At 32.1% G+C, this 9,718-nt stretch overlaps 1 protein-coding gene across 1 annotated transcript; it reads left to right on the top strand.

Moving 5' to 3' along the window:
• Nucleotides 1-767: 767 nt before the first annotated feature.
• On the top strand, nucleotides 768-3,429 carry LOC130621870 (protein canopy homolog 2-like). Its single transcript, XM_057437228.1, has 6 exons — nucleotides 768-916; nucleotides 1,492-1,559; nucleotides 1,650-1,697; nucleotides 2,638-2,835; nucleotides 3,056-3,152; nucleotides 3,289-3,429. The coding sequence occupies exons 1-6, from the start codon at nucleotides 823-825 to the stop codon at nucleotides 3,363-3,365; spliced, it is 582 nt and encodes a 193-aa protein (XP_057293211.1). The 5' UTR covers nucleotides 768-822; the 3' UTR covers nucleotides 3,366-3,429.
• The last annotated feature ends 6,289 nt before the right edge of the window (nucleotides 3,430-9,718 follow it).

Raw genomic sequence — 9,718 nt, 5'->3', positions numbered from 1 at the left:
TAGTCCGTAAAATCGCTGTGGTGGCCCGTCACAAGGTTTCAGTCGGTAATACTGCTTATCCTTGCTTATCGTAACATTCATGTTGCCGCGATTCCGGGAAACTAACTTAGGCCTGTTTAAAATAGGCAATTTTTGGGCTTAAGCATGTTTTTAATAAACAACATTAGTTTATTTAAAACTGTAAGTGTAAAATGCTGTATTAAAACAAAAGAGAATTAAGTTAACATTATCCAGTGCACAATTTACTTTTCTTGGAGTTATCACAACCCCAAACCAAGCAATTCATTTTAAATTTAAATTTAAAGAGTGGTTCTTTTTTCCTAGATTAACAGACGTGTCTGATCGTTTACTGCGGAAAATTATACTCAGGGATGAAATAAATTTTTTTACTTGGATTGCGGTTAAATTTTCTTCACTTTTCGTGTGGCAATTATTATTATTATTATTATTATTTTATGTAACAGTGTGGTATTTTGTAATTTCTTATAATATCTTTTAAAAACAACATTTTCAGTAGAAAGGGGTATTTTTTTCTTTATTAACTATATTTTACTTACCTACACTAGGCACAGCTTGTTTTTGTTGGGAGGTAACCTTTAAACAATTGCATATATATTTTCTCCTGCGCATTATTTATAACTGTTAGCAGGTTTGCAATAATCATCTCCTGCATTACCATAGAGCATTAAAGTAGAATTAATTTTTGACGGTAGTTTTCCAGGAAGAAGATTTCATCTCTGATTAATTATTTCTAATAGAAGAATTACAAATGACTTTACCAATTTTTTTTAGGATTGTTAATACTTTGTATATGTAACGAAAATGTTTGTTGGTAGTTTTGTTAATTTAATTATTGTTGTATTTGGGACATGTCATTCTACGTTGGCCTCAAAACAAAAGGAGAAAATGTGTGCAGGTAATTATATTTTTATACACATTTCACACAGAGTTTATTTTAGGGAAGTATATATATTTGTACATGTGAATCACAAAGCATGCTAGTATTTTGAGCACCCTTTTATGTGTAATGCATGTTTAACTTTCGTTTAAATTTCGTCTTTATTACTTGTTGCTATAGTAACTACCAGAAAATTGGTAATAATTTTTTAACTAAACAGTAGAGACACAACAGTATATACATCAAGTAACCATCTTTAAAAATAAAGCAACAATGTTGGCATTTAATAGTCACTGTACAAATTGCAGCTTACAAACAAATTTTAGAAGAAAAAATTTTAATATGAGATGTTTTTTTAATATGAGATGTTTTTTTTTTAATATGAGATGTTTTTTTTTTAATATGGGATGTTCATTCTATTATAAGAAGTCCTTTAATATGAGATGTGGTTTGATTATTGGAATATAGTAATACTAGTTGGTGGCCTGAGGATAAGTCCTTCATTTCTCGCATTTTGTGTTTCTCACTACTGCTGTTTCTGTTTTGCGTGACAGATATATACTGGTATCACATTATAAATTTTTGCTTTTTAGCCTGCCATGTTGTTGTTGATGAAATAGAATACGAAATATCAAAGGTGGACCCAAATAAGGTGTTAGAAGTAGGTGCTTATTGTATGTTCTGATGCCTTAGCAGAGAAATTACTGTCTTTAACAGAAGCTGTGTTTAGTGTACTTCTACTTATTTATAGATTGAAGGATTTCGAGTGGATCCTAATGGCAATCAGAAGAAGAAAAAGGTTAGCATTAGCAGTAGTATATGAAACAAATTAACTTTTAGTTTCACCTCTATAGGCAATGAATTAGTAATTCTAACAAATCAAAAACACTGAATAAAAGGCATTTAGCCTTTTTTTCTTTTATCCAATAATTAGCTATTCAAAAAATTTATAAACAATACTTTTTTTATTGAAGAATAAGTGTACCCTCCTGATAAAATTAAAGCGAAAATTGTTACATTCCAATCAATCTTTCTGACTGTGCTTGAGAAAAAACATAAAGCAAAGTAGTATTGCGTTGGAAGTTGTAATCTGTATGCGGCTCAGAGGAGAGCTTTTTTGTGCAATCCTGTACTAATTCAAAAATCTTGTCACACTTTTTCAAAACTCTTCAGTTCTCTTCCATTTTGAAAAGTTTCAAAGCTAGCTATTTTCTGTTAAATTTTGCCCAGAAACAAACCCAATTTTTGCATACAGCCAGTGGAAACAACAACAATAAATAAAAAAAATCTATTTAGAGGTATTAATTACCTTTTGGAGGGTATTTAATATAGCATTATTTACAAATACAGTCCCTCATGTTGTTTTGCTTTCTCATCAAGGTATTAAATTCCAATGACCATAGCTTAATATACCGACAAAAAAAACACTGAAAAATACGGAAAGATATGTATCTATTTTTTAAAAATACAATTTAAATATTAGAAAATCATAAAAAGTAATAATTCATTAACAGATTGCTTATATTCTTGCAATAAATGATATAGGCAACCATTTGAGTGGTTTGGTTATCAAACAATCTTATCCAAAATGTGCAAGGATGGAGAGTAACATCAATGACAGATATCTTACTTGAGCAAATTCGTAGCCCATTTAACATGATAACTTGCAAGATTTTAATTCGTAAATTAAGTATAAAGTAACAAATTTTGATTATTATTTTTATATTATATTTTTCTAGCTACCTTATGCACGTTCAGAGGTGCATTTAACTGAAATCACTGAGAGCATGTGTGACAAGATGAATCAGTATTCCCAGTCTGTTGACAAAGATACTGGTAAAATTAAGTACGTTTTAACTCAATCTCGAAATGGTGAACCACTTCAGTTAGAGAATGTTTCCATGAGTGGTGAGATTGCAGAGAAGCTTCGTCATATGGTACGTAACTCTGTAGTAATATATCCACTCGTGTAAATTTCAAGTGAATTTCACTGATGTACACACGGGCTTACGTAATTTTTGAGCGTGAAATTTTGAACAAGTTGTAGTCAACGAATTTGGTTGGAATATCCGTTCCACTACCAAAGTTGAAAACATTGATGTTTTTTAAGAATGTGAGTCGGTGATAATTTTTCTCTTTATCCTTCTGTATATTTAGTGCAATAGTATCATCGAAGAAAACGAAGAAAATATAATTGATTATTTTAAAATGAAAAAAGAAAATACAAAAAAGGAGTTTTGTACTTCCGTTGCTGGTAAGTTAGTTTTTTGTTTACAGCGCCTAGAAAGTGAAAAAGTGTTTTTATCGGTTGCAAAAAGATAAAGTTTTTTGGAGTAGCCTAATTTGTATCGGTTTTCTATTTAGTTATTTTTTGTTATTTTTTGTTACAGGTTTGTGTCATTCAGAAAGTGATAAAGATGAGGAAGAGGATGACGGTGAAGAGGAGGAGGAAAAGGATGAATTATAATTGTTAAATAAAAGTAGTTTTCAAGCATATAACGACAATTTTTGTAGAAATAATTTTTAATCTACATTTTGTTTCTTTATTTAACCTTCATACATTAATCACGATACAAAACTTTTTCAGTCAGAGAAAATAAAAACCTGAGGACTATGGACTTGTACACCCAACTTCGTTCCCAGACCTTCACATCCCACATCGTCCATAGGCCTTTCAGAAAAATGACCTGGTGACGTTAATTATACCCTTCCGAGTCAACTTCGCTCCCAGTGCCTGTTGTCCTTTTTTATACCAGGACGGCAAGATATTCGAAAAGATGCAACATGCTCTAGGACGAGGTTGTTTCCGATTATGAGACTCGTTCAACGCGAGTGTGAATTATGCAAGAAGAACATTTCAAGACGCAAACAGTTCTCTCACAAGTTGGCGGCAATCGTCTTTGCTTGCGATCGTTTTCTTTCCCACTTACAATAACATTTATATTGACTGGCTAGATTTTAAATATAAACTCAAAAATATCGAGAAAATTGGGAAAGAAATCTCTTCATAAAATAAGGCTATTTTCTGGGTTACGTTCTTTTACTAGGACAAAATAAAGAAAAAGATATATGAATGAAGATACACGAACTTTGCGTAATGATATCTGGTGGCAATATCGTGCTAAAAGCGAAATGAAAAGCCCTTGCTTTTCAAGTCGCGTGACAACACAAATGAAGGTAATTCAATTTTTTTTTGTGACTCTACATAGTTAATAGAAAAAACATGTTTTTTCTATAACTATGGTGCGAAACAATCATTCGTAAATATGTTTTAATAGGGGCTGAACTCTATACCCTAGTGGTATTGTGTAACGAGAAAAGAATGGAATAGCTTTTTATAATATACCATAATATTTGAATTATGCCGATTCAACTGTAGTGGAATACTAATGGTACGTAACCGATTTGAGGATATGCTTAACGTATTTCTTCTCTGACTAATGTGCTTATTACAACATGAAACCGTCAAAGGGGGGGGGGGGGACGGAATCCGCCCCCCCCTAACGGATTTTGTTTAATAACTCTTTAATGCTATGTTGCATGGCTACAATTTTTACTGAGTTCCAATGTTTATCCACCTGCATGCAAGTTTTTAGGTCCAATACCTTTCAGAGGATATTGGCTATTACTCGAAACTACCCCTAAAAATCTCTATGAACACTTATAATAGGGAAAATATAATACCTCTTATGATTATGTCAAGAACTTGAAACTTACAACACAATTTTGTTTCATTAAGAAGAATTTCTTTGCATGTTTTGGTCACGTGATCATTCCGATTCCCGATTTTTTCGGATTTTACCCGAAAATCGGGAAAAACCGAATTTTCTGGCAACATTTGGCAATTTTTCATACGATCTATGTAAAAACCGGAAAATATGTTAAATAACCTTTATTAAGCTTTCAGAAACTTTAAATAGAATGTAAGAATTCGCTCTAGAACTAAAGTAATTGAATTTTAAGCAGATGGTGGCATTTTGACGTACGTACTACGTGCTATAACTGTGCCAAGTTTGATTCAGTTAAACAAGCCTATGAAAAGTTACTGAGGGGGGGGGGGGAGGGAGAATTCCTCCCCCGGTCATAAGATAACTCTACGATCTGCAGATAATTCTACGATTTCCAGATAATTTTTATAATCAGATAAAAAAAATTAACTTAAGATCGTAGAATTATCTTAAAATCATAGTGTAAACATAGTATTAAGTATAATATGTCCCTAATAGGCTTCAGTAGTTATTGTCAGTATCTTGGGATCAATACTAATTGTTGAATAAAAGCTTGTGGTAAATGTTTTAAAACAAATTTTCCTCGCTGCATTTACACAAATATTTATTTTAATAAATTACGTTGTCTAGAATTTAGTACAAAAGTTTTGATAGTAGAAATATTTGGATAATGAAAACAAAAGTGTTCTTATGTGTATTATTAAGTTCGTTGTTTATTTTATACACCACTTTTGAATTTGGACGAAAGCAGGGATATGCAGACGTAAAAATGAAAGTCGAGGAAACCACATTGTTACAAAAACATGCGCGGAAGAAGGAAAACGTTTTATTTAAAGAAGAGAAAAGTGATTCTTCACAAAAACATAGTTTTAAAACTTTAGTTAATATTCATGATAAAATTTGGAAACAAATTGAAATCTTGCAAGAACAAGGACAGTGTGAGAGTAAAAAAATTCTCTATTGTGAAAATATTGGGAATTACGCTGGTATGGGATCAATGGTACATCGCTTTGGAGTTTGTTTACAGATTGCGTTTGGTTTAGGTCGGATAGTTTTCATCAAACAAAAAGAATACGAACATTTCGGAGGATTTTCCGAGTAGATGAAGCCCGAATCGAAAAAATGCGGTTACCTGAAGGCTAAATATTTCAATTATAAGCATTCTTGCAACATGCAACAACGGCAATGCTACCTAGAAAATGGTTATGATATTGATAATTCTTATAAAGTCCTCGTTTATAACTCTGTTTTATATTTCCCAGCTCCAAGGCATATACCAACAACAGTACCCGAAGAAATCAGGCTTGCTTTATTGTCTCAACCCATCTACAAACCCTGGTTGTGGTTCTCTTCACAGTTTCTCGGCTACCTTTTACTTCGCGTGAATGATGCATTTAAAATGAAAATCAATGAAATTACTGAAGGTCTTCATCTTGGGTACCCCTTTGTGGCTATGCATGTACGGCGTGGCGATAAAATAATATCAGGAGAGAGCAATCTGGTGTCTGAAAAATTGTATGCTAATGAAGCTGTAAGATATTTTACAGAACACTTTCCTACCATACAGGAGAAGAAAATATTTGTCGCAAGTGATAGTAGAACGACAATAGATAACATTCGACATTTTTTACCTCAGGAATACAAGCTTTTTGAGCTCCCTGCAAATGTACTCAGTAAAAATCAAGGATCGTACTTTCAACGTGGATTTCCAAAAGAAATATTTACAAGTCTGCTTCTTGACTTGCACTTTCTCGTTTATTCAAACTACACAATATGTACTTTTTCATCCAACCTATGTCGACTCGTATATGAACTCAAAAACGCAATTCCTCCATACATAGGTTACAAGAATGTGGTATCCATGGATAATCCGAAATCAATGGTTTATCTATGGCATGGGTTTGCGGATTACTGGATTCGGTATCAATGGGTTTCCACCTCTGCCAATCCACAAAAAATTATAATAGACGGCAAAAAAGTTTTAAAATACGAGCCAGGTCAATTATTTGACGTCTCTGCTAATAAGACATTTACACTTGTTGCATCAGATGGTAAAAAAACAATTTATTGTTACGTGTATAGAAATTTTCAGAGGGGATATAAGAACAATGAAGGATATGTCATACAAGATCATCTCATTAAATGGCCAGGAAATCCGTCCTATCATTTTTATCCAGATAGTGGCTGATTTTTGATATAAACCAGTTGAAAAACAATACAAACGAAACAGCTATTGATTTGTGCAGACTCTGCTATGACTTAACCTGAAAATCCCTGATTGTATTGCCTTTCTTAAAAACATCATTCATATTAAAAAAAAAATAGATTTTAGCTAAAAATTATCTGAAATCTGTGAGTTTTTCCCGCAATTACCAAGGAAGTTTCTTTCTTCTTCACTTTCAACATTCCTCGACCTCTTACAACTAAATTGTACGATATGAGTTTTACTAAATTGGTACGTATGCGTTTTAAATTCATTAATTTTTTATCTAATTGATTCTGTCAATGTGGTTTTGAGAAATGATATTTACTATGGGTATATATGTGTTCCGAATGTGTGTTCGGTTAGTTGTGTTTTTGAAGAGTTCGCACGTGCTGTTTTAGTTCGTACGTATTAAACTCTCATATTTTTTATATGGTCCACCAAGTTAATCTATACTTATTATAATTTCATACAGTGGTCTACGTTACATATTCGTCGAAGTCTCAATGCCACACCTTTAGGAACGCCTTTAATAGATGATTTATTATGGCATGATGTAGCATGAAGATACAAGTGTGAATCAGTAGGTTTGCTATAAACAGTGGTAGAAATAAGATTATTACTCAACTTTAATTGTAGATCCAAGAAACACAAGTCATTACGGCCTATTTCCATGGTAAATTTTAAATCTTCATTCAGGGAATTTAAAAACGTAAAAATTCATTTAATCTTTCTGTTGAGCCACACCAGAGTGACAAACAGTCGTCATGATACCGACCATAGTATAACATTTCAGGATAAGTAGATTTCATGGATTCAAAAACTGCATCATCAATAGGCGAAATAGCCAAATCAGCATATGAACAGGTGTTTGGGGCACCTGTTGCTGTTCCATTTGTTTGTAGTAAGTTATCACTGGCAAATAATGACAGTTTTTAAAAAGGCATATATTGAGTCTTTCAATGATGCATGAGGTTGACGGCGTTTTACTTGCTCGTTTATGCCATTCGCATTATCAATACTTGGGTACATGTTAATGATATCAAATGATATCAAAAAGCATTGCGGTCTAAACGGAACCCACGATTGCAACCGGGAAAAACGTACGGTCAGAGAGAAACCATCCTCTTAATAAGTGAACGCTGTAGAAACCATCTAATTGGTGATAATATATTTTATTGTTTTTAATTACTTGCCTTTTTATGTTACCAAGGCTACGTTTTTAATAGTATATATTGTAGATTTTACCAAATTGTAAAGAATTTTTTTAAATTTTGATAAAAAATGTCTCATATTAAAAATGTTCAACTACAAAAACAGTGACAGTGATGTCACATCGAGTTCTGTTGTTTAATTAATATTTGAACAAACCAAAATGCATCATGCTACTTGGGGTTTTGATTACATATCATACTTTATTTAATTTGTAATCAAATATTTCGTAATCACCAGCACATGTTATTTAACAGTTCATGGTGATGTTTCTAGTTTGTGAGTTGATTTCGCTAGACATTTGTGCGATGTCGAATTTTGGATCAAAAAAGTTTTGCAAATGTAATCGTCGATGTTGAAGACTTTGGTCAGTACATATTTTTGCGAAATATTTTATTTTTAATTTATCAACTTAAAGTTAAGAAGGAGGTGGATGACGTCTTCTTATCCAAATCAAATTTCATTTAACATATATAGACAACTTCTCTAGTAAACATGGATTTTTTTAAGCATGTACAGCAAAGGTAACACAAAGAATCAATAGTATATCTCATTAGCCCGTATTATCAAAGATATATATTCTTTTTTCCTTTTCTTTTGAATTTCGTTTTGAAATTAAGCAAACTAAATTGCTTTTTCTTCCGTGTAAACCTAACACCTTGTAAGATCAGTCTGCTGTGAAAATGCTACAAGGGAATTGTCGTGGCAAAGGTTGTTTTTCTTCATTTTTTTTTAAATATGGAGAAAGCCTCAAATAGTTTATATTATTATGCTGCCATGAGATGCAAAATTTCTACTTTTGCGCACCAAAAGTCAGGTAAAATATCTGTGGATGACATTTACTTGGTGGTCATTTAGCCGTCCTTATTTCACTTCGAAAAAGACTTTAATCGAGATTGTAAACAAAACACTAATTTAACGTTGCTGCGAAATTGAAAGTAGAGAAATATAACCAACGAATGCAAATAAACCAACATCAGTTTTTATAGAAAATGCTTTTGTTTAAAAGCCACACAAAGTGTAAGTTGAAAAGCGAAAGTACAAATAGTTTATTTCGAGCTTTCATCTTTGTTTTGTATTTCAGAAGCAAGTGGTATGTAGGTATAGAATTTTTAAGAATATTTATCGAGTTTTTCGTAAAAGCGCCTCTCATCAACGAGACTCAAGATTCTTTTTATAATATCTTTTTGAGAAAATGTGTATTTTGTGGAAGAAATAAACAAAGTGTACCAACCTCCTTTCCAGGAAGTATTACCATCTAAAAAACTTAAAGAGTAAAGCACAAAGTCCGAAAACAGAATTCACTTTATTTTAAAAAGATGGAACTTTACCTTTTGCATTTCTCAACATATTTTTAGTTTATTCTTCATATTCAACTGTCAGGTTTTAATGCTTGCTTTTTTTTGCTTTTTTTTACTTTTAAAAATGGTGAATTCTTTAATTGTTCAAGGGTTTTTAAATTGGAAATTCTCGGAAACAAACCTCCAAAATAAACTTTAACTTACACACAAGTTCTGTGCCCGAATCTTGCAACGTATTAACAGGAGAAATAAACATGTTTGTTAATTTTCTTATGAGGCAGGATGTCAGCTTGAAAGGTTGACAAACCTATTAGGATCTATAAACAATACTAACCTGTTTACGAAGCTAAAAACAGGTGTTTGATACTGTTTTAAA

The sequence above is a fragment of the Hydractinia symbiolongicarpus genome, chromosome 12 (genome assembly GCF_029227915.1).
Source record: "Hydractinia symbiolongicarpus strain clone_291-10 chromosome 12, HSymV2.1, whole genome shotgun sequence".
In the NCBI taxonomy this organism is placed as follows: domain Eukaryota; kingdom Metazoa; phylum Cnidaria; class Hydrozoa; order Anthoathecata; family Hydractiniidae; genus Hydractinia; species Hydractinia symbiolongicarpus.
Note: the sequence above shows the minus strand (reverse complement) of the source record. Positions and strands in the feature narration are given on the sequence as shown.